At 42.6% G+C, this 24,718-nt stretch overlaps 1 protein-coding gene across 7 annotated transcripts; it reads right to left on the reverse strand.

Moving 5' to 3' along the window:
- Positions 1 to 2,696: 2,696 nt before the first annotated feature.
- STYK1 (serine/threonine/tyrosine kinase 1) lies at positions 2,697 to 24,674 on the reverse strand. 7 transcript variants are annotated; one of them, XM_074872001.1, is made up of 11 exons: positions 24,553 to 24,674; positions 18,801 to 19,335; positions 10,368 to 10,472; positions 9,317 to 9,460; positions 8,105 to 8,353; positions 7,597 to 7,778; positions 5,859 to 5,942; positions 5,394 to 5,602; positions 5,120 to 5,160; positions 4,754 to 4,850; positions 2,697 to 4,070 (listed from the first exon to the last, which is right to left on the reverse strand). In XM_074872001.1, the coding sequence occupies exons 3-11, from the start codon at positions 10,432 to 10,434 to the stop codon at positions 3,866 to 3,868; spliced, it is 1,278 nt and encodes a 425-aa protein (XP_074728102.1). In that variant the 5' UTR covers positions 10,435 to 10,472; positions 18,801 to 19,335; positions 24,553 to 24,674; the 3' UTR covers positions 2,697 to 3,865. The 7 variants fall into 7 exon arrangements, with proteins under 7 accessions (XP_074728102.1, XP_074728104.1, XP_074728103.1 ...); XM_074872003.1 differs by having other exon boundaries at positions 18,801 to 19,161; positions 24,553 to 24,632; XM_074872002.1 differs by lacking the exon at positions 24,553 to 24,674 and adding an exon at positions 19,879 to 24,495.
- Positions 24,675 to 24,718: the final 44 nt, after the last annotated feature.

Raw genomic sequence — 24,718 nt, forward strand, 5'->3', positions numbered from 1 at the left:
TGTGGATGCTGTTCACAGTTCTGCGATTGTGTTACGTCTGAAACACACCCACCTCGCACCGGCAAGGCCTTCGAGAATATCCCGTTCTTGGGTGGGAGGTTTGAACCAAGCAAGTGTTGGGGTCTTTTTTTAATGAATAGTTTATTCACCGAAAAAAAAATATCAGCTGAGTGGTAACTGCGAATTTGACATAAATCTACCGGGTAGCTTTGAACCTGTTTTCAAGTGAGGGAGAGAGAGGAGGATGTTGTTATTTCAGCATTTTGAAAATAAGATGTTTCAATTCTTCAAGCCAGATTTACACCAACAGTGGTTATGGACGTTAAGGTGGCAATTAGCCAATACTATAAGAAAAGTTAGAAAGGTAACGGAGCATTCTTTCATGGAGTTTGCAATGTTCTGGTATATAGTGCTGATATATGTGTGTATGAATTAACTTTACTTTTATTTCTGGATGGAAACATAGTTTCTTACAAAGCCTAAGTGATATAGGAAAAACAACCATTCCATTCATGTTATGTTGCATTTAAAAGGGAAAACTTAACATTCTCTCATAAAATGTTGATGGAAACCAGAATCTAAGCTGCTTTTTACAGCTATATATGTTTAATATCTAAAGTGATGGTGGAAGTCTTCCTTCAGGCTAAATATTCCCCTTTAAAAGAGCCATCGTTAGGCTTTTTTCGCAACACTGATTTTCAGCCTTGCATCCTGCATGGCTAACACCTACTTTGGACCTCATAGGATGCTGCAGATCTGCAACTTGTCCTGAAATTATCAGGGATTCAGCTACATGAAAGACTGAAACCTAACGAATCTAACTGACCACAATTAGCCTTTTGTGGGTCGCCGTGCCCTTCAACTTCAAACACATACAAGGGTCATTCATTGGAGGGATACTGAGTGAACATTGAATCCACTCTTTGCACAGAACAGTAAAACTATTCCTTTAATATGCATTTATTCTTGGGGTTTTTTTACAAGAACCTTTATTGCTCACAGTGCCAAAATAATTAGAAAAAAAAAAAAATGAGGGCACTGTCAACTTAGAAACCTTTAACAGTAGAAGTCAAATGAGAAAATTTGTTTCACAGACTGATTCTGCTTCTTTTGAAATGAAGGAAAAATGTTCAGGTTTTTTTACAAAGTTTGCATGTTCATTAAATCAACCAAATCTTTTCAGATAAGCTTTGTGCAGTTTATATTATAAAATATAAATATTGAACAAGCAAAAACGCCACTTTTTTTTTTTTTTTTCCATTAAAGAGATATGCCCCTCTTCCAGGCAGACTCTGAAGACATACAGGTGTATTTCCACTGGGACTCCAACCCCTCAGATGTCCTAGGGCAAGTCTTAGCTCAGGCACTACTGACTTTTCTGCAATAGCACTGGCACAGCCAGAGCCTGCTCATAATCCAGTGAGTCAAATCACACGCACTGACATCAATCACCAGTGCAGCAACCCTAGTTACTGAAATCTTTAGTGGAAACAAGTCTGGAACGCATGTTAAAATGTAACTGCTGATCGATGCGTGGCATATAAATGGCTTACAAGAAAACTACATACCTAAAATTTCTCATGCTGTTATTTTAAGTTGAATTTTGAGTTCATATTCAGCAGCTCACTGGGCACAAGTTCGTTTCCTCCATATGATTACCAAAGTGATCTGTGTTGTTTGTATGTGAGACCTTGAAGTAGCTCTGTTATCCTCACAGTATTCACAAAACGCTACACACTGTCACCCTTGTCACAGGGTAGCTAAGAAGGCAATGTCCAATATCCAGACCCTCACTGCAGAAGTCAGACAGCAAAGGTGTCACCACAGAGATAAATACAGTCTACGGTACATTCTCACTATAATCACACACCCATGTCACTGTGCACGCTTATTCTCATCATGTGTTGTTTTTACTGTAGATCAACCTTTCGTATTTGATGTACTCTTAACATTTCCACACTGTTTTCACAGTAGCTGTTGTAACTATGGACAGATGTCCCCCCAAAAAACAAAATAATTAACCCAGCAATTAGCAACTCAAAAAATGTCCTGCTCTGCTCAAAGGAATGGTTGGTTGAGAACTGTCCCTGAGAAATTCAGCTCTGTAAGGGGTTTTTCCTCAGACAAGCATGGGATAATATGCCTTTTGCCTTGGAGTACTCCCTTGACCCCACAGCTACTACAGGGGAGGTATGCTCTACGTGAAAATGTATTGCATTAATGTAACAACCTCTGTATCCACAAATATGCATGGTTTTAGTGTGGGGTTTTTTTTAATACAGTACCCATTCTCCCATGGGAAGCTAGAGTATAAACGACTGGAGAAATCCCAGACACTTATCGAACACTTAAAAGGCAAGAACACACCTGTCTTGAATAGGTCCTTAGTGAATGGACAGGAAACTATCCATTTGTACTGCCTGCTCTGTGTACTTTTTCTTGTGCCTCAGGACATATTCGCCAGGACATCTCCTCTTCTGAGTACCCAACTGATGCAGTTTCCTGGGACAGAAAGGGTGGGGAGAGCTTTCCAGAAACCTCCTTGTGGTGGATTGACCCTGGCTGTACACCAGGTACCCACAAAAGCTGCTCTATCACTCCTCTCCTCAGCTGGACAGGAGAGAGAAAATATAATGAAAGGGTCGAGATAAGGACAGGGAGATCACCCAGCAATTACCGTCACCAGCAAAACAGACTTGACCTGGGGAAATTAATTTATTGCCAATCAAAATCAGAGTAGGATAATGAGAAATAAAAACAAATCTTAAAACACTTTCCCCCACCCCTTCCTTCTTCCCAGGCTCAACTTCACTCCTGATTTTCCCTCCCTCCATGCAGCGCAGGGGAACAGGGGATGGGGGTTGTGGTCAGTTCATGACCCATTGTCTCTGCTGCTCCTTCCTCCTCAGGGGCAGGACTCCTCATACTCCTCCCCTGCTCCAGCGTGGGGTCCCTTCCACAGGAGACAGTCCTCCATGAACTTCTCCAACATGAGACCTTCCCACAGACTGTAGCTCTTCACGAACTGCTCCAGCGTGGGTCCCCCGCGGGGTCACAAGTGCTGCCAGCAAACCTGCTCCAGCGTGGGCTCCTCTCTCCACGGGGCCACAGGTCCTGCCAGGAGTCTGCTCAGTGCGGGCTTCCCACAGGGTCACAGCCTCCTTCGGGCACCCACCTGCTCCAGCATGGGGTCCCCCCCAGGCTGCAGGTGGGCATCTGCTCTCCTGTTAACCTCCATGGGTGCAGGGCACAGCCTGCCTTCTCACCACAGGCTGCAGGAGAATCTCTGCTCTGGCGCCTGGAGCACGTCCTCCCCCTCCTTCACTGACCTTGGTGTCTGCAGAGTTGTTTCTCTCACATATTCTCACTCCTTTCTCCCAGCTGCTGCTTTGCAGTACTTTTAACCCTTTCTTAAATGTTATCACAGAGGTGTTACCAACATCGCTGATGGGCTCAGCCTTGGCCGGTGGTGGGTCCATCTTGGAGCCTGCTGGAACTGGCTCTATCAAAGACGGGGGAAGTTTCTGGCATCTTCTCACAGAAGCCACTTCTGTAGCCTCCCAGCTACCAAAATCTTGCCATGCAAACCCAATACACTTCTTTAACTCAAGTTTCTCATTACATTTTCTACAGCTTCCTAAACCCACTCTGCTTCCAAAAGACCACTGGCAGGATGATATCAACAGGTTGATTTAATAATAATGATAGCAGTTAGTTGTTTCTGGCATGGAGGAGAGATCTGATATGTATAATGTGTTTGAAAAACAGAGGGATCCCTCCCAGCATACACACCTCATTCTGAGCTTGCAAAGTGTCTAGAATGGGCAAACTCAGAGACTTCTTCACCAACACATGTAAGGGTCCTTCAGAGTATAGTGTATTCCCTCACTAGGCTGTGCACATCGACACCAGCAACATTAGCGTAGAGTTCAGGCACCACTAGCTCAGGCACCTGCAGAACTGCATGGTCATTGCTGGTCTTTACAGCTGTTTGTAGGGACCGGATCAGGTCTGCTGGAGAAGGCCGGTGAGCTGCGTTCCACTGCCAGCAGGACTTCATGATGCCATACCTGTAAGGTGGAGAAGTAGGGAAACACTGGGAATGAGAAGCACCAACACAAAGTTTTACTACAGTCAAGTCATCTCATATTTAAAATGACTAGAGACCTCCTCTTTTTCTTCTTCGTATAAAATTCTTTCAATGACCCTCTGAAATTTGCAACCACATAATAATATGTGGGGACAAAGGCTTGCAGTTGTTCACCAGGATGTCAACCATATGGGAAAAGGGAAAAAGACTGGTATTCCCTTTTGAAACAGCATTATGGAAGAAAAAGCCTCTGAATATTAAAAGAAATTATGTCTTCACAAAAGGAAATAAAATGCCTTAGATATTCCCTGTGGATGCTTTGTTCACTTCAGGGAGAATCCCACAACTTAGAGGAGAAAGATTACTCCAAAATAGTCCTGCATCTTGCAGGAAAGCAGTGGAGCAACAAAATGCAAGAGCAGACAAGGAAACAGAAACAAGAGCCATTTTCAAAAGCAGGAAAAAAGGTTTTGGCAATCAAGGTTTCATGTAGCAGAATCCAGTAAGGAGATGTGGCAGATATGTGAGAACAAGTCTCCTCAGATAACAGGTTACTGTTTTGTATAGTCTAGACTTAAGAGATCTTCTGTAAGATCTAGTTTTGTATGTCTCACTTCCATTTCACTCTGCAGATCTCAATTGTCCATAAAGCAAGTGGCTTACATGGCTTGCTGGCAGCTTGAGGGCTGCTTCATAATGTTCTGTCTCTGCAGGTATGATAAAATGTCAGAAGGTGGCACCTCAGGATATGGTGGAGCACCTGGAAGGGCAAAAGGAATAACAATAGAAAAACTATAAGGTAATGGTTGCAGATAGCAGCTTCTGTGTAAGTCCCTACCAAAATCCTTTTTTTCCTACCACAATTCACACTGACAGAAAGTCTAAAAGGAATTTTCAGACTTTGCAAGTTGGAAAAAACAGGTTGTTTCTTTAAATGGCCCAACTTTACATTCTAGTATTTGAGATTTTTGTGTCTTGTTAATTTGCTGCTTCCTTACATATTTTTTCATTGTCATTAAATCTTCTTACCTAATGTAATCATTTCATACAGTAGAATTCCAAAAGACCATCTGCAAGAAAAGAAAACAAAGTGATGTTAACTTTCCATTCTAGCTAGCTAGCTTAAATACATGAAAACAACTAGGCATGACGTGCAGAAATGAGAAGGTATGAGCTGTAAAGTGAAGCATTATGCTGAGACTAGATAGGCCTTACTGTGAACTTCCAGACATTAAATGATACATAAAGGAGTGAAAGAGATAGGCCTGACAGATAAACTTCTAGTCCAAAAATCAAATCATACATGTCTGCCTTGATGCTGGGGGGTTTCTTCAGGAGCCGCTCTGGTGCCTGCCACTTGACTGGCACAATCTGTGTGACTGAGTTGGCACCGTATGTGTGAGTTTCATAGGCCAGATCCAGACCACAGAGTTTAGCAGTGAAGTTGTGATGAAGGAGGACATTCCTGGCAGCAATGTCACCATGGAACAACTTCTTCTCTTCAAGGTAAGCCTGGAAAGTTGGAGAAGAAAGAGGCCGTGATAATTTTAAAAGGAATTTTAATTGATATAAATTTTCACTTAGTTTATGCCTGTCTTTCACGCTGCGGAATAGAGGCGTACGCTCACCAAAATAATGCAAGCATCTTTGGCTCAGTTTTAACAAAGCATATCCTTAGTGCTTAGGCCAGGAAGACTCAGGGCACCATCTAGACTTGTGTTGCAATCAAGCAAGAAAGAAAAAATAGAGCAAATGAGAGCAGACTTACCAGAGCTGCTGCAACCTGCTGTCCAACTTCATATACTTGCCTCTCAGTGAGGTCATAGGGAATACCATCCATTGTCATAATATCCTAGAGACAAAAGAGCAGACCTTGGTTCAAACAAATGCCATAGCTGTAGGGTACTGGGGAATGTTTCCTTCTAATCTAATAAAATGAGTACTTTATGCTCCCCCAGCTATTTTCACAATTGGTCATAAATTGACTGAAATATAAGGGTACATGGGTGGGTGATGGTGATGGATGGATGGTGTGCTGGGTAAGACAAGCACACTAGAGACAACTGGTGGGTAAACTGAAGGGTGGAGAAGAGATTAATAGGATAGAAATGGGCAGAATGACAGTGGAGAATGACAGTCCATACAGATGAATGAAAGATATATTATAAATTAGAATGATGAGTAGAAAAGCACACTTATAACATACAAATGGTTATCTGGTATGAGACTCAGTCCACCTCTCTTACTACCCTGCCTGTAACAGTGACCTTAGCTGGATGCCCAGATGAGAGAAAGAGAATAGGGTAAGCACACAGTGCTTTTCTTGAGTCATTTTCCACTCCCCAACTATTTTCAATTTAAGGACGTTCTGAGATGTTTCTGATTTCAACATGTTCAGTAACCAGTAAGTCTTGTCTTGAGCCCATGTAAAGTTTTGATATCCACAGCAGTGGGTGCCAAGGAACTCCACTAGTCAACTCCCCACTTTGTGAAGAATCACCTCCATTTGTTTGTTTTGAACATGACACTTACTGGCTTTCTTTGCTACCACCTCAACCTTCTGTTGAAGAAGACAGCAAGCAATCTCTCTGTATTTAGTGTTCCAGATGTAGGAGAATGATGGATTTATATATAGTGACATGCCAGAGTTTTGTTTCTACGCCTGTCTTAATAATGCCTGATACTCGGTTTCTTTTTTGGCTTAACATTTTCACCAGACTTCATATTTTCATACTATCAGATACATCATTTCACCCCCCACCAGCAATGGGCAGATACGAGGCCATCATTACATATGCCAAGATTGCTTTTCTACATGTGTGTCATTTCATCTTTAACAATGCTGAATTTCATCTGTTCTTTTTATTGGCCAGTCTCTCAATATTGGAAGACCCTTCTGTGATTCCTCAGGGTCAGCCCTTGCCTTTACTGGCTGGAATCATTGGCAACCATCATCACCTCACTGTCATCCCATTTTCTAGGTTATTGATACATGAAACAAACAGCACCAGGTCTTAGGTTGGTGACCTCCCTCCAGGGCAACTACCAGCCTTTCACTCTTATGCTCTGTTTCCTGTCTCTTAATCAATTAGTTATCATTCAATGACCTTCTCCCTGGTGTAACTGCTCTACTTTCTTAAAAGGATTTGCAATGAGACATTATTTAAAACTTTTTAGAAATTCATGTAGCTGTATCAACTATCACTCTTACCCCAGTGTCTGCTATACCCTTCAAGGAACTCCAATGGTCTGCAAAGTAGGACTTAGCTTTACAAAAGTATGTCAACTTCTCCAAATTATATCATATCACTTGAGATATCCACTAATTCTATTCCAGTTTAGACTTGTGTAGAACTTCTTTGGGGGATGGAAATAGTTTAGACTGATATAGAGGGATGCATGGAAGGATGAAAAGAATCATCTATGACTTATGCACTATGACTTATGGATAGGTATGTACCTAAGGAATTTAAGAAGGTATTCTATCATCACTTCTTTTGTCTCACCTTCCGACATGTCCACAGAAATGTCAACAGGTCACCAAGAGACACATCTTCCATGATCATATAAAGTGGGAGCTGGTCTACACAGCATCCAACCAATTCAACCAGATTCTTATGATGGCCAAGCTTTTGATGGAATTTAATCCTTCCCAGGAAATCCTTTACTTCCTGGGGACTAGCCAGGTCTGAAAGAACAAAAAAACCCAAAATCAAACCAAACTAAACCAAAACAAAACCCACATTAAAACAAACAACCTCCCTTCAAAAAAAAAAAACCAAACCAAATGGAGGCAGCAAAGAACCAAAATGGAGGGTGAGTAGCTTAAAATCAATATGAACAGCAACCTTCTTTAGTCCTACCAAGACACTCCTACCAAAACACCACTCTGACTAGTTAACATGATACTGAACACAGCTTGTTCTTGCCCCGTAATGACTGCAAAGTTCTGCCCAGCATCATGTCTCTGATACAGAGATCTGTACTGAAGCAGGTCCTGGCCACGTGCCTTACCTTGTAAGGCTTTCAATACCACAGGCTTAGTCTTCCCAGGGTTCCCAGTTTCCAGCTGTGCTCTGTAAGTGCTCCCATAGCGGCCATGTTTTAGCAGCTGCAAGGTGCCTGCTGAGAGTTTCTCTCGCGGTATCTCCAGTTCTTTCAGAGTCAAGGATGCAGAGTTTAGCAGGCTCTCCACAGATGTCTCACTCAGCTGGATATAGCAGTTCTCTGTCGAGCTGGATTCCTGCTGATTCTTGTCATTCACTGACAAAAGCAAATACACATGATGCATAAAAACAGACAGATGAACTCTTGTAGTCGGTGGCAATGCCCATCCTTCTATCCTCTTTAAGTTTTGCTCCATACTGTTTTGGAAATCAGGACAAAGTAAGGAACTGTTATGGTATGTGACTTATCCTGGCTCTTGAAGAGGAGAAGGGATTTATCTCCCACTGTATTTGATGAAAAGGCAGAGTGAGTCTGGAGATCTCTACTATATTTAACTATGTAAACTTTCTAGATGATAAGACCCATATGTACTTGATTCCCATGTGCAGAAGCAATGACCATTTTCTTTTATTACCAGCTACCAGTTGTTACGAAAGCGACATGCACAGGGTGTTCCCACAAAGGCCTTATCTTTGTTCTCAATTATTTCCCTTAATATAGGCTGAAGAGGCTTTTTCCTCTACACAACCAAATTCAGTTCGGAACTGGATTTTCATTTCCACACAGCAACATGTGTTTCCAGTACCAACACACCTTTCCCTAACCCCTCACCAGTCCCTGTTCTATTTTCTGTTGTCTCCATAGGAAGTGGGACACAGCAGCTTGAAATTAAATTTCTTAATGACAGTATAGAAAATGGATTAACTAGATGTGATCTACATCGAAACAACTGTCATTCATAATTACCCCAGTGCAGTAGCCTCTAGAAGGCTCTTACATAAACACACTTTCCAGCTCTCAAGTGATGTTACCACAGTATGTTAAACAGCCCATATGGTATGGAGCTTTAGGTTTTCTCAGATCCATCTATGCTACAGATTCCACTACTACTACTGCAAGTGGGGTAAATCAGGGTTCCCAGTTTCTCTAAAGTTCACTGGATTGTTGAATACCCCTCAGGCTCTTCATAAATGCTATTGCTTAACAGCTCTAGCAATGAGGAAATGGGATTGACTTCCAGCCACTGAAACCAACACTGTTTGAAAGACATTTTTTTACCTTGGTGTCCAGATGATGATGACTGCTCCTGCTTTGCTCGCAAGCCACGACAGTGGAGCCAAAGGATCACAGTTAGCACGATGACAAAAAAACCCACAAGGAGAACGGGGACAACAATCACTTCAGTCTGATATTCACGCACAACTATCATCAGAAAAAGAAAATGGGAAACCAAGGAATAAGCAGCACTGCCTGGTGCACATTCATTCTGTATAACAAAGTAGTAATAACTCATTTCAGTAATTTTCAACCCCCAAAGCATGTGTATCTATCCTCTGCTCCTTGGAACAGCAACTGAACACTGTTAGTGCTGCCACCCTGTTTTTCAGAGGTGCTCAGTATTTAAACTGCATCAAACCAGTGGGACTCCCACACCTAAGGTCACTTATTTAGATGCCTTAATACAGAGGCTAGGAATTGTAGCCATGTGTAAGTATCATCCACCAGTGAAAGAGAACTGGCCCTGGCAGAGGGACAGCAGGGAGATGGGAAGGGCTGGATATTGCTGTGCCATCACAAATGCACACGCAATCACAGCTTCAGCTCCTTCCATTAAAATTATAGGGAGCATTTTAAAGAAAACAGGGCGTAGTCACCTGGTTTGGAGTTTGATCAGAAGACATTGCAATTAACAAGGATGTTGCAGGTAACTAAATCTCTTATGTCCCCAGATTTGAGAGGTGGTGCTATTTCTACATGGACCAAGATCACATTTCAGTTCTCAAAGATGACAGAAAGTCATGAAATCAAAATCTCACAAGACTGGTCCTTAGGGAAGCTGTAGGGGATCTTTAATTACTATATTATATCTCATTCAAAGTAGAAATACTCTAAAATGGCTAAAATTCTGTGAGATAAATCCCACCACAAAGGCTGCATCCCCTTAAAAGTGTCTCCCGAGACACAATGCAGGGAAAGCTCGGTCAAATCCTTCTGTGTGGGCTGGGATGCAGGTGGAGGAGGGGAAAGGGCTTGGCCCACTTTTTAGTAAAGCTGGACTTCCTGCTCAGCATGTGAAAGCTTATTACTTAAAGGAATCTGTGAATCTTACCACATAGCTTGTCATTGCTGTTACATTCCAGTAGCATACGTGTGAACCTTTTTACATGCCCTGCCATGTTCAGTTACAAGCAAGTGGGTCTCCAATCTCTGTCTTCTGCATAGACACAAAGAATATTAATGAAATTTATTAGGAGAAAGGATGATTTATGAAGCAACAAGTGAGCCGAGTATGGAGCTTTCTACCTCTTATGATCAGTGACTGTGTGAAGAAGGAGCACTGGGACTGATACAGGACATCCACTATCAAATCCTACAAATGGTAGACTCATGACCAGAGAGAATTTAAGATTAAGCTTGTTTTACGGTGCTTCACAAGCAGTTGGCTACCCCTAGGCCTAAAGGCTTGCCTATGCACAAGAACTCATAGTCATGAACTTAATTATATTTAAAGAATAGCTAATACAGTTAATACACTTCTAGCTAACACACTTCTTAGATGCCACAATGGCTCAGCTTTTTATCTTCTGGGCCATAACAAATGAACAGATCAGCAGCATGCGTACAAAATGTCTGTCCTTGACTACAGACCCTGCCACAACTCATACTGTTGCTCCACAAAGACAAGGAGAGGAAAAGACATATAATTACAGCTCTCTGGTACCGACTCCTTAACACTGCCGGGTTTATAACTAATCTGAAGCACAACATCTGGAACTTTTCTGCATTTGTAGTTAAAAATCCAGAGCCTGCGCAAGCATGCACTTTTCCAGCTGTAATTTCAGCTAGTACTAATCCCTTAGAGGGTGCAATCATACACCTACAAACCTTCTGATTGTGTAAGTGCGCTGGTCATGTGTACAACCCCGCTCAGACAGGGCTAGATTCACCAGTGCATGCCAGTGTCTTTGGATTGCACCAGGACTGCAGATCAGCTGCAGGCCTCCCAAAACACATCCCTGATGTTGAATTTCAGTTGTTCTGCATTACAGGGGGAGATCACCCAGGAAATTTGTATCCTGGCTTGCATCAGAAATAGCGTGGCCAGCAGGGACAGGGAAGGGATCTTACCCCTGTGCTCGGCCTGGTGAGGCCGCACCTCGATTCCTGTGTTCAGTTTTGGGCCCCTCACTACAAAAAGGACATTGAATGACTCGAGCGTGTCCAGAGAAGGGCAACGAAGCTGGTGCAGGGTCTGGAGCACATGTCGTACGAGGAGCGGCTGAGGGAACTGGGGTTGTTTAGTCTGGAGAAGAGGAGGCTGAGGGGAGACCTCATCGCCCTCTACAACTGCCTGAAAGGAGGGTGCAGAGAGCTGGGAATGAGTCTCTTTAACCAAGTAACAAGTGATAGGACAAGAGGGAATGGCCTCAAGTTGCGCCAGGGAAGGTTTAGACTGGATATTAGGAAGTATTTCTTTCCAGAAGGGGTTGTTAGGCATTGGAATGGGCTGCCCAGGGAGGTGGTGGAGTCCCCATCCCTGGAAGGGTTTAAGAGTAGGGTCGACATAGCGCTGAGGAATATGGTGTAGTTGGGATCTGTTATTGTTGGGTTGATGGTTGGACTGGATGATCTTCAAAGTCTTTTTCAACCTAGACTATTCTGTGATTCTGTAAAATCGGTGTATGTGGTTTTGTTTATGCTCTGGAGGACACAAAAGCATTTTAGAAGATGCCCCACTGCTACACTAAGTATAGTATCTTTACAGAGGACTGAAGTCATAAGCCAGGAACAGACTCTGTGGTGCTGCATTGATTTACATCAGCACAGGAGCTGGACTATTATTTCTAAATTACAAAAATCAGTAGTGATGACTGACAGAAAGGCAAGGCATGTATATTTAGCCACTGTTTCCTATAAACATTGCCAAAAAAGTAAGATTTAACAGCTTCACAAACAGTATCATCTAAAATGTTTTATAGGCATTGGGACTTTTATCCTGCAAGTACTTACTTTATTTTCAGCTATGAGTTCAAGGCAATTAACCTCAATGGCAAATGTTAATGGGATTCTTATTGATATTAATATGGTTTTATAGAAGTTGGTGATGGATGAAACATTGAACAGTTCATTCTCATGCTTAAAAATTAACAGGTGAAATTATGCTTTATCACAACAGAGGCAGCAGAAAGACAAAACCGGACTATATCTGCACTTTAAGGTATCACAGAACATCCGTTTCTTTTTTTATTTCCTTTGATTTTTAATATGCTAGCAAATTCACCTGGTTGCAGGGTGTGGATATAACATGAATGCAGTCAAGGGAGCAATAATACAGGAATAACACCAAGCTTTTCAGGTACGCTCTGAAAGCAAGCACACTAAGTCAACCTCAGCTAACACATACACACACTTATACACAAATACACAGGTATCACCATAAAAGGAACAGCCCTAGCTTCTTTCACTTTCAGATACACACAGATACGAAAGACACATATGAATAGACATGATGGTATCACAGGAAAATAGACTTTAGGACCATTAGCCAGCAATCATGTTGTATAATCTGAGTCATAAACAGTCCAAGCTCCATCTTAACACTAGTTAAAGACTTTGTTTTGTACAGGTGCTCACTAGAAATGCACACTTACATTTATTTAAACGATGTGCATGCACAAGCATATATAAGCACACACATACCAACTTGTACTTACACAGAAACATGCTCATATAGTCACCAAGATCCACGATAAAAAGCACTGACGCAGCAAGCAGGTCTACACTGGTCCCTTGTTTGTAAGACTCCTACCTACTGCCTTATGCACCTCCCATCAGTGATGCCAGAGGGTGGCACCCATGTTTTCTAACGATACTCAGGGCAGAACTATGGGATCCAGAACTAAAAACACTGGCAGCCATTGGTGCTTTATTTGCACTGGCACTCCCATTTGTTGCTGGTGCTTATGGAGCTGCCCAGGCGTTACCACTGGAAAAGTTGGATTAGACAAGTCCATTTACACTCCACGTGTCCATCCTCTTGCAAAACTCAGGAAGCAGGAAAAGAAGTTGCACTTAACAAGATAAGTGCCTTTCAGTGCTGCTTTCCAGACCGAGACCAAATGAATTCTCACACTTAGCTCTTTCTGCAGCTTACTTGTCTAACAGTAACATTATTGCAGTTCCTACATTTCCATCCTCACAAGAGTGGTAACTCAAAAATCCACAGATCTCTTATTATACATTTAATAAATATACTTTGCAGTTACCTGTAGGGGACACATGGAGGTTACATGGAACTAACATCTTCGATGTACAAGTGATACTCACCACATAGCAGAAAGCATATTGGCAGTGCTCAACTACTTATTTTATTATATGAAGACAGTTTTCCAGGACCAAGCCAGCATAAGGGGGACAAAAATACCTTAAGAGGTTCAAAACCTATACCTCACTGGCATTCTGATTTTCCTTGTCTGTGTGTTATGCTGTACCAAGACCAGTGCTGTCTAGATCATGAGCACAGAAGAACATATCCTGTCTTACTTCAATTTAGAATCTGTGCAATTGCAAGTAAACATCAGCTTAGTTATTCCACTGTTTTTCTATTACTCTTTTACATAAACTGAAATCCACTCACTGGAATTAATTTTTATTTTTTGTTTACTTTCAAAACCATATTTGCTTCAACAGTTTGCTCTCCTTGCCTGGCCCTATCTAATCTTTCAGATTATTCTGATTTCCTCCTCCTTCAGTTGAAACTCATTTATTTTTGCTGTTTACACAAAACCTGGAACTTTCCTTTTTCTCTTGGACATGCATCTTTTTTCATCAGGTTCTCTATTGTGCAGCATATCAATGTGACTTAACACCTTACTTAAGAAAACTTGTTGGCAGTGCAATACAAAAGTCAAACATGATAGGTAACAAGCACAGTACTAGGCCACTCTTCCTTCAGAATGCCAAGGCTCAAGGTAAGGGTGGTGTGTTCCCACTCAGTTTCAGACTCCAAGGTTTTCCTGAAAGACACCTTCCCTTTGACAACAGTGACCAGAAAGCAAATGAGCTTTTCTAGAACAAAGCTTCTCAACACAAGGGACTGAATGGGAGCAACAAGGGGCTGTGAAGGTCTTTGTAAATGAGTTTTGAAAAGGTACTTGCTACCCTGACTAGAGCTCAGAAGGAGGGAACAGGGTTTCCACTAAACAGATCTGGAGAGATGTGGGAGCTTTTGCTGTGGCAGAGGGAAATGAATAAATGTGATTCAATGCAGATACCGTGGACACTGCTCAATTTACAATGTTCAATTTACAATGCTCAATTAACAATGTTCAGATACTACACAATTCCAAGCAGACTGCAATAACGATGGCAGCCAAGCCTTTCTTTGACTAATACCTGAATCCAAGGCTCCATGTCCAAGCTAAATATACAGCAAAGGCCATGGTATCTAGAAACAGCAGGAGTGGCTGCCCATAGAAAATGAGAGATACAAGGCAAAACCTTAGCAGAAGCCAACCTACAGTCAACAACATTTGCAAACTGGTACTAGCAGACTACGTGGTGGATGGCATGTGGCGCAGCAGTTTGACAGCTTGGCGACAGTGTCAGGCTAATTAGCCCCCATAGCCACCCTGCACTGACACTTACTGCTTCTCTGTGCATGTTTGCCAACAGGATGAACACTGGGAGAAAAGGTGGTGTTTTGTTTTCAGCCATGTTTGTTGGCCAAACTGTTCTACTGCCCTGGCAATTTAGACAAAGCACAGAGGGCAACTGGGACGGGAATAAGTAGCTAAAAGATGGCAGTTGCAGGCGCTGCTTAAACCAGTCCAGGAGGCCCTAATACTGAATGTGAATATGGTTTTGTGAATGCAGCTGAGCTGAACTAGGTGCTCACCAGTGCTAAAAGAAAGGAGTATCTCTCCTCTCTGCTCTCTTCCCACTCCTTGTTTTGCTTCCAGCTGTGCAATCGATCACATGGTAAAGTGACTCAAACCACCAACCTGGCAGGAAAATTTCACTGTTCTTTTGCCATGGTAATTTCCTGCCATTTTAGTGTGTGATGTTACTTCACCAAGCAATTCAAAAAATGTCAGGGCAGGCCTGAGGAAGTGGCAGGAGCACACATCCAGAAGTAGGAACAGGGAAAATGGAGCTCCTGACACCCAGGGTGGCTAATTCGCCTAAAGCTGTATTGTGAAACCTTCCCTGTGTCAGCACAGATCCACAAGCGCTGTGTGCCAGCATAAGCCCTACTAAGATTTTTCCAGTGCCCTGTCATTCATTCCCACATGTATACTGTCCCCTTAGTGCTAGCACAAGCATTCACATGGCAGTGAATGGACTGGACCAGGAAGGTGATCTGCCCTAAAATAATTAATCCTCTCTCACATTTTATGGACTTAAATTTCTCATCAGGCTCAAATTATGCTATTTAAAGTGGCAGGACATAAGAGTAAAGAAGCCTGAGTGACAAACATTGTGGTGAAAACTGAAAAGCAAGAGAAATATAAAGTCTTATGTGTCCTTGGAATATATGGGGACAGCTTGAGAACTGCATGCAGAGAAACTGCCTTCTGCTTGCTCCTGCCATGTTCATGAAAATAAGATGTTGTACATATGCGTGGTAAATACACAGTTTTGTCAGTGAATATGTCTGACTTGGGAACTAACATCAGTTCCCATCATCAATGCAAATGTGTAAATCCTTGAGTACTGATTATCTATTCTGTCTGAAGAAACAGCTGATTAAATTAACTATATAAGACAAAAAGAAAGGCTAAGACTCATCTGGATCTTCATTAGACTTTTTAAGCTGTGCTATAAGCTGACATGGAATTAATGTAGTTATTTCTCCAGACTTCCTGGCCTGCACACCACTTTATTATAAAAATATTCTTACAGGTGTTTTTCACGCACTAATTGCGAGGATCAACTGTAATTTGACTACAGGCATGTAAAGAATAGCTGAGTAATTACTCACTTCAGTCCAGCATACTGCCTGACTGATAAAAGGCAAAATAAATCATTTAACCATAATGCCTTCTATTTCATTTCTTACAGTGGCAGAACCACACTCCCAAGCTTTTCCAGTCACCATTTCTGTACTGCTTTTATTATTTTCCTCCTCTTTAAAGGGACCTTTGAACATGGACACCAGTAAAGGCTTAGGCAACAGTTATGCACAAGCCCTGGCTGGGCAGCTGAAAGGGAGGGGAGCTACCAGGAACCAAAACGGCAGTGAAACCACAATGTGTGGGCTCAGGTCAGCTGAGCAGTTGTGGACACTGAATGTGAGTGAAGAGGGAGAAGAAAACCACCACGGAAAAGCAAAAAGCAAAACAGATATTTCTTCCCCTGTAATGTCCACCATTTTACTAAAAGCAGCATCCAAAACAAATAAAAAACAAGTCCCATAGGTTTCAAGCCTAAGAACTTGATGCCACTGCAAAAAGCTATGTATTTGTTAGACTACATATCCTGTCTCTTTTGCCTTCAGAAGACCTTAGTGACTACTTCCAATGGCCTGGAAGATCATGACACCTTTGCAAGGTTTCCCTGGCCCATCGAGTCATCTCACCTCTCACTGTAAGGCACCTGCGGGTTACCAAGCACATCTCCAACTGTGCAGAATGGGAAATTCTCACCAGTCAGCCCAGGTTATAACATACCAGAGACACCTCACTTCTGTCCTGAACAGGAATTACTGATAATATCCTGTGGCTTGCTGTCCTGGCTGTAATAATGTCTCAGCTGTAAAGATTTGGTACTCTAACTCACTTTTGCAACAGCTGGTAGCTGTAACACCCTGTAAGAAAATAAAGTGTTTCAAAAAATCACATACAGTGACTCAAGACTTGGACCAAAATTAGAAGCAGTACCTGAACATCAAACCTAGGCTAGCTGCTACTGAAGCATATTAGAGGAGTGAAAGAAAATTAGGCTGACCACTTCTGAAAAGCTAGACCATGGAGAAAACAGCAAATAATGAGGTCCATGCTGCTATCTGAGCAGGTGAATTACTTAGGGCAAACCTGGCTTCTTTTCAAGGGAGCAGAATAAATAGGCAAAGTCAGCAGTCGGTACTGCATTGAGAAATGTGAGTCAGGAGGACTCTGCACTGCTGTGCTTTCATGCTAACAAGGTTAGTCCAAACTGGCACCTTATCAGTGGAGATACGCAAGTTCTCATGGTGCTAAGTTTTGCTTCAACTCAAAAAAATTAATTTATTTGTGCAGCATGAGGAAGTCTGAGTACAGAAGTGTGAAACAGTACAGAAACCGAATGGTGATTAAGACAAAATTTTTTTTTCTAATGCAGACACGGCCTACTATAGTTTCTGAAAATTAACATATATTTGATCACACTCCCCCTGAATTAAGGCCACGAAAAGTAATTACTCACAGCTAATCTGCAAAATAAAAGTTAAAATAATTTTTAGAAAGCGAGGAATACATTAACCTGAAGACATTAGTGAGCAGGCTGTTTGGAATATGAAAAGTCTAGAGACCAAACTATCAACAGCACACTCCAACCTATGACTTTTGTGTAGTCAAAATCACACTCTACTTTTGAAAACGCCAGCCATTCAGTCTCTTTCTCACTGACTGACTTCTGATTTTGCTGGTAACTGCCAGTACTAAGCCTGTATCAAAACCTAGCACAAACTGGATACAGATATTCTGAAAAACTGACAGCAAAAGCTGTGACAGGACATAAGAAGAATGAAGGAGTTTTTCAAAGGACCATGCATACGTGTAGCTCTTGTAAAAAACACTGTGTGATAAAAATACTGCATGATATCACATTGCTGCATAATGGCTTCAGAAATGGAACATGAATCTGCTTTCATAAATGCACAGCCACGAGGAAACTGAGCTGAAGCTGTGTGCACAACTTTAGCTACATAATTTCCCAACTTTTGGATGTTTCGTGGTGCATTTAACATAGATTTTGTTTATAATTTAATCAGTAGCTCATGCACACACACAGAGATACATGCAAACAGGGAAACACGTAGAAAAATCTAGATATCTGCACCACTTTGAATTAGAGTTAGCTTCCTTACAATCAAGCAACACCGATGGAATTCAAATGCTAATTAGTTCTGAATCCAGCCCTAGGCATGTGCTGCTTAACCAAACACTGGACATACTTACACATACATGCATAGCATCGCCCTGCATCGTTTCAGTGAACTGAGACTAATTTTATACGAAACTTATTTCCTTTGTTATTTTCTTCCTCTTTAAAATGTGCCTAGAAGTTATTTCGTTTAAATCAACTTGTGTGTAGAGGACATATCTCTTTGTATTTTTTTTTTCTCAAACCCCAATACCATTATGATCACAGAAATTTATTACTATAAGTAACTTCAATACAAGCAGTAAGTACATGCACAGATGTATACACATACATACACAGAGGTATAGACTTTATGGTACAGCTATACAGCTCGGGTCACATTTATGCTAATAAAAATCTTTTCAAAAAACCTAAATATTCATTAGCTAATCTTCCAGCAGTGTTTTCTCTTACTTACCTGAATTACAGCACTTCTCTTGCCCTGCGGTAGTCTTTTCCTGAAGCTCACCTGCTGCCAGTTCCCAGTTTGTCTGAGGCCACTCCTGATAACGCTGATAGTTACCTTGTGTGGTTGTAATTCTTATGACTAAGTTCCTTCTCACTGATTTTCCTAGCCCCAGTCCTGCCCAGCTTCAATTCTTCTCAGACCTCAAGGTCTTCTCAGCTGTCTCTCCAGGGAGGTCCCTTGCGTGTATGTCCAACACGTGAGCTGACAGGTAGGCACACACTTGTGAAACGGGTCTGCCTGGCTTCCACCAACCGGCTGCTCACCCACTGATGACAGAGACAGACAAAGCAAAGAGTCCTCGGGCAGGGACCTGGATCATAATTTGAAAGACAGGCAAACACAGATCAAGAGGGATAGGCTAATGTGATAAACAGAAACAATACACTTCAGATTGCAGGTTCACATTTAGAAAAAACGGGTTCTTGGAACAGAAAAAACCCCTCAGACTCCAGATGCTGAAAAAGCTTCCTACCAGGAACACAATCTGCAAATGAAGAAAGAGAGAAAAGATTAATAATACCAAAACATGCTACAACAGAGAGCAGCAATGCAGGCTTTTTTCACATTCTGCCTTGCTCATTCGTATCCCTCCTGCTCGGGATTGTCCATTTTCCTGCCCTGCCATCAGCTCTCCCCTGACCTTTACCTCCCACCACTCCAGCCCAGAGCTCCCACACTGCCCTGGCAATGACCCTCACTTACAAAACCCCTTCAAAATCCATCCTGAGCTCCCCAACCAGGTGAGATAATATTCCTGAACTTTCCCTGTGACCTTTAACTGCTATGATGCCCTTGGGGTCACTGCTGTGCTCTGCTGGTGCCCTCAATCCCCAGCAGCTGTGTGGCGTAACCTTCATTGCACCTCAGTTCCTCACCGTTTTAGTTCTGGGGACCTTCTTCCCACCCAACCCCTATATGCAGGTCCCAGCTGTTGGCATGCCCTTCCCTATCACTGAAAAATCTTGTGTTAAGAGTTTTGGATTCCTGATTCCTGGTTATACGAGTTCATACAAGATTATTTGCTTACCTACTTCATGCAAGTGAGAGGCAGTTGCATTACAAGAGGAAACAACGTGAGACCTATCGTTGAGAGGCAAAGTTCATTTCACAATCAACAACACGACACAGGTAGCTTTGGGAAGATGTAGAAGATGATATGATCTCTGCCAAGTGTTTGAGCAAAACTTACCTACTCCTGTTAACACTTTGGTGCTGCACGTATTATTTTGTTGTGGGAAAGTTTTAGCTGCGGTAGAGGCAATAGCTTTAGATACTGAAACACAATAGTTAATTAATCCAGAAGAGAGACTGCATAGCAATATATTTTTACACCATTACACCCTAAACTTCTCTCTGGGATTATTCTTCCAGCTGGCATTTACTGTCCACGTGCACAAAATGGTGAAAACCAGGAGTGGTTTTCTTCACTGCTTGATCTCTCTACAGAGACTGGCAGAAGTGGGCAAAATAGTATTAGTGAAATAACTCTGAGGACTTTAATCCCCTGAGAAACCAGGAGGGGTATCTTCTAGACTGAAAATTATCTTGAGTTAGATCACTACAGCTGCAGAGTCTAGGCTCAGATTGGTTTCAGCTTTCCTCTTATTCTGGTACTAACTTGCATTGACTCTCTGCAGTATTTTCTCCATGAAGGAGCAGGGGATCTGTCCTTTACATCATTCCCCATTAAAAAGTGGCTAAAATGCAAAGGACGGTTCCTCATTTAAACGAGTTCTTTACTGAAATGTGTTACTTTCCACAGGCACCTTCCCCAAGGGCACCTGGGGGAAACTATTCAGATTCCTGTTTAAAAATATGATCATTGAAAATCTTCCTCCTTTTGCTCTTTGTTTCACAGTTTCTACAGCCCCCAACTGTAGAAGAAAGAGTGGGAAAGGCAAAGGGTTAATATTCAAGGCATGCATATGCAAAAAGAGCAACCTGCTGCTTTTAGTTTCCCCAATCTCTCTGCTGTGCTCCCAGTCTGACTGGTTGGAGGAGATATTTTAACCTTTCAGAGTTCAGGCCACAGACTATATAAACTTCCTCACTGATCCACAAGCCCCTCCCCCTGTTTAGTTAAGGAATAGCAGACATTTATTGTCGTGTTTTGTCCTGTGAAAAATAAACTTCTCCTGCTCTATGTCCTGTATTGTGTGCACAACCACAAAGAAAACACTGCATGTTTAAATGCCTCTGCCCTTCTCTGTTTTTAACTTAAGCGAGTATGATTAGCCACACTGAAAGGCAGTAGACTGGCAGTCTTGTTAACAAAAACATCCTCTTTATCTCCAACACAGCGATAGCACACCTAGCAACCATCCAAACCACACGGCAGCTGCTCAGTAGCCTCAAGATGTGTTTCTGGGCCTAAGCAGCAATTCAACCACAAACCATTCAGTCTTTGTCCTATTCACTGAGCCCTTAACACGGCTGCTAATTTTGCAGTTCAGCTTCCATAAGCTAAGCATACCCCAAGGAACTGCTTCTGGACCAGAAAAAGCAAGCTTCAGATGAAAGGATTCCCTTCTTAAATGTCGTTGTGGTATTCACTTTTTCTGCATTAATTTAGAGGCGGTAAGGTCTCTGACTACTTTCACATCCTAATGTAAGGTTTAAAACTGTGGTTTATAGCTGATAGACTGTGACTGCTCTTTCGGTCAGCCTAAGCCCACAGAGCTTGAAAGGCTCAGTACCTGTTTTATTTCTGCAAGCCAGGCATTCATCCCCGAATGGGGTAAGAATCAGAACAAATGATCTAGAAGTGAAAGAAAAATTCCCATCATTATCCCAAGCCTGTTCTGCCTCATCAGCTTTGCCTCTCAAGATAGCAGGTCTTCTGACTTGAGAACAATTAATCTGCCTATTTAATATTTAGATTTTTCTTGAAAATGGTAGTTCTAGTGTGATTTTCAGTTCATCCCTGCAGTTTTTGTTATTTAAAATTTCCAAAGGCACAAAGGCTAGGAGGGGGTGGCATTATATGAAAAGAAATAAAGAAAAAAAAGAGCTTCTCCTTATAAAAATGAAATGATTTAAGGATTATGCATCAATCTTCTTCACCCAGTTGAAAGTCCAGTAATTTGCCACCACTTCCTCTATTCAGGGTTAGGCACATCTAATAATAGTCTTTTTACCTCACTTTCCTACCAAATCAGGCCTTATCATTTCCAACTCTTCTCCTAAATCTAAATGGATATTTCATTTGCACAGCTTCACGCAGTCACTGGTCTGGTCAGCCCTCTCTTCTCAAAAGAAAGATCCTGGAGGTTGGTTAGATGCTTAAGTAGGCTACAGTACAGACTTAAGTAGGCTACAGTTCAGTTTTCCCCTTCAGTTTCTCTGGCAGATTTTCCAGGCCCTGAAGCTGGGATTCATTCAACACAGCTGAAAAACTAAGTTAAGGTCATAGCTGCCCTAGGTTCTCTGCATAGTTAATACAAGGTCACAAGAATTTCTGTAAAGCAACTCCAAGTACTAAAATCCTCTCGCCCTACACTGACATCACAGGTCCAAATCGTAACCTAGCTCCTGATTTACATGTCTTGGTCAAATGTCAGAAGTTAGATACCATACATTTGGGATAAATTCTGTTGTCTTCCTCTTCTTCAAAGCAGTAACTGCCCCGAGCAGGAGCTCTTTGGGCTCCCACAATCAGTACTTACCCTCAGCGTAACTCGGTAGCTTGGCCACAGCCTCTCCCTGAACTCCAGGGCTGACAGATGAACTGTTACACTCTAAGTTAGGTGCAGCACGTATCCCATGCATTCAGTTCTGCTCTGTCTAGTTCCTAAGTGCTTTTGTTCTGAGCAACCAACATCCTGAGCATCGTATGTATGCATATTCCTCTGGTATTTTACCTTTTCTCTTTCAGTTTCTTATGTTCTTTTTGTTAATATATAAATTTTCCTTTTAAGTTCCTGCTCTTTGCCACTGCATTTTTACACTGTTTCCATTTTCCAGTAAGAATTCAACAGCTCCTCTTGGCAAAACCTAGAAGCTCGTGAACAGAGCTATAGTGACCTAAACACCCAGTCTCAGGATGGAATAAATTGCAGGGTGTCATACAAAAAAGAAGCAGAGAAGCCAGCTATCCCCTGGAAAGGATGCCCACAGAGACCTCAACAAAACTAGAAAGTATGTATCACCAAGAGCTGTATCACTGTTACATAAAAATGCATTCAAGAACTATTCCACTGAATAATTTTTACACCTGTAACTCACCCTCTAACACATTGCTGTGTCCTAATTACAGTAGAGAAGAATCACAAATAAACCAAGTCATGTTGAAACAAAACATGCTCCTGTCTGCCAGTGTCACTGGAAATAGATTCTAGCACATTTATTATTATGCAGTGGCAAGGTGGCTGCTAAGCTACTGGAATTACACGCACAAACATACAATATTTGCTGCCCAGGTTTTCAGAGTAATGAAGCAGTACTAAAAAACACCGCCACTAGACCAAAAATCAGCTTCCTAACACACATGTACAGAGGGAAAGCAGCATCTGGGAGACAGCTTAAAGGGGTCACCTAAGAAATGACTGTGCCACCTCTGTCACCTCAAACAAAGGGTCCATCAGCTTAGTCCTGTCCTCAGAGAGCTGGCAGTGAGAGTGCCTAGGGAAATGAAAGATGGTAACACCATAAAATGATACTTCCCTTAACACTTTCTCCAGCCTCCACCAGCCTGTGGTTCAAGATTTAGCCGGATATTACTTTGTCTTTCATACGCCTTGAAGGATTTTGTTCAACTGCTTTTGAACTCCTGCAGAACTTTAGCAACACAATGCTGCGATAAATTCTGCAGCATTCATATAACTTGGGTGAATAAATACTTCATTTTGTTTTGTTTTGAAGACAGATTGCCATCTTCAAACCAGCTACTCAGTTGGCAGTGAAATGAGTGGTGATAGCAAGAGATGAGTAAGTTTCACGCATGATGAGAATACTAATATACTCAATCATTTAAAAACAAGACTGTGGATGAAAAGGAGAACAAGAGATATGGAATGGGACACAATTCAGAGAAGGTACTTGCTTCTCACTCTGCTATATACCAGATAATTCCTAGTATCAGCAAACTCTTGACAAAACTTTGAGTCGTGTTGCTCAGTCATCAGAAGATTTCTAACCCTTCTTTGCCTACTGCTGCAAACACCCTCTCTTGATATGACAAAGACCATAGAATCACAGCACAGTTTGGGCTTGAAGGGACCTTCACAGATCATCCAGTCCACCCCCCTGCCATGGGCAGGGACATCTTTCACTAGACCAGGTTGCTCAAAGCCCCGTCCAGCCTGACCTTGAACACTTCCAGTGACGGGGCACCAACAGCTTCTCTGGACAACCTACACCCAGTCTCTTCTAGTTTAAAACTGTTGCCCCTCGTCCTGTCACTACAGGCCCTGGTCTTAAGTCTCTCTCCACCACGCAGGCAGGGAGATGGAACCCCACAAAGAAACAGCTGAGGCACCACCCAACTTTCAAACTTTGGGCTCAAGACGCAACTTTTGGGTTACTTTCAGGGCAATTCCCGAAATGACAGGCTATCTGGTGCGACCAGTCTTGCCACGGCGTCAGGGGCGGGCAGCGAAGGTGGACGAGGGGAGGCCCCGCACCGGGCTAACCTAAGGGGGTTACACATCGCGGGGGGCCGCGGGGACAGCCAGGGGGGCCGTAAGCAGGGGGAGGGGGTTACCTCCTCTTGTCCAGCCTCCGGGGAAGGGCAACTACGGCACCGCGGCAGGCAGGGGACGCGGCGCTGCCCAGCAGGCCCGGCCTGCCCCAGAGGCCGGGGCGGGTGGCCAGGCTGGCTGAGGGTCCCGCCGTGCCGCTGCTGCGGGTGCGCTGGAAGGAGGGGGGGT

This window comes from Strix uralensis, chromosome 5, assembly GCF_047716275.1.
Source record: "Strix uralensis isolate ZFMK-TIS-50842 chromosome 5, bStrUra1, whole genome shotgun sequence".
Taxonomy (NCBI): Eukaryota; Metazoa; Chordata; class Aves; order Strigiformes; family Strigidae; genus Strix; species Strix uralensis.

Excerpts from the sequence above, each read along its gene's own strand:
- STYK1 (XM_074872001.1), bottom strand. The coding sequence starts at position 10,434 with ATGGCAGGGCATGTAAAAAGGTTCACACGTATGCTACTGGAATGTAAC. Across the intron at positions 7,779-8,104 it reads GGTATTGAAAGCCTTACAAG|ACCTGGCTAGTCCCCAGGAA; the intron begins GTAAGGCACGTG and ends TTGTTCTTTCAG. Across the intron at positions 4,851-5,119 it reads GTATGAAATGATTACATTAG|GTGCTCCACCATATCCTGAG; the intron begins GTAAGAAGATTT and ends TTGCCCTTCCAG.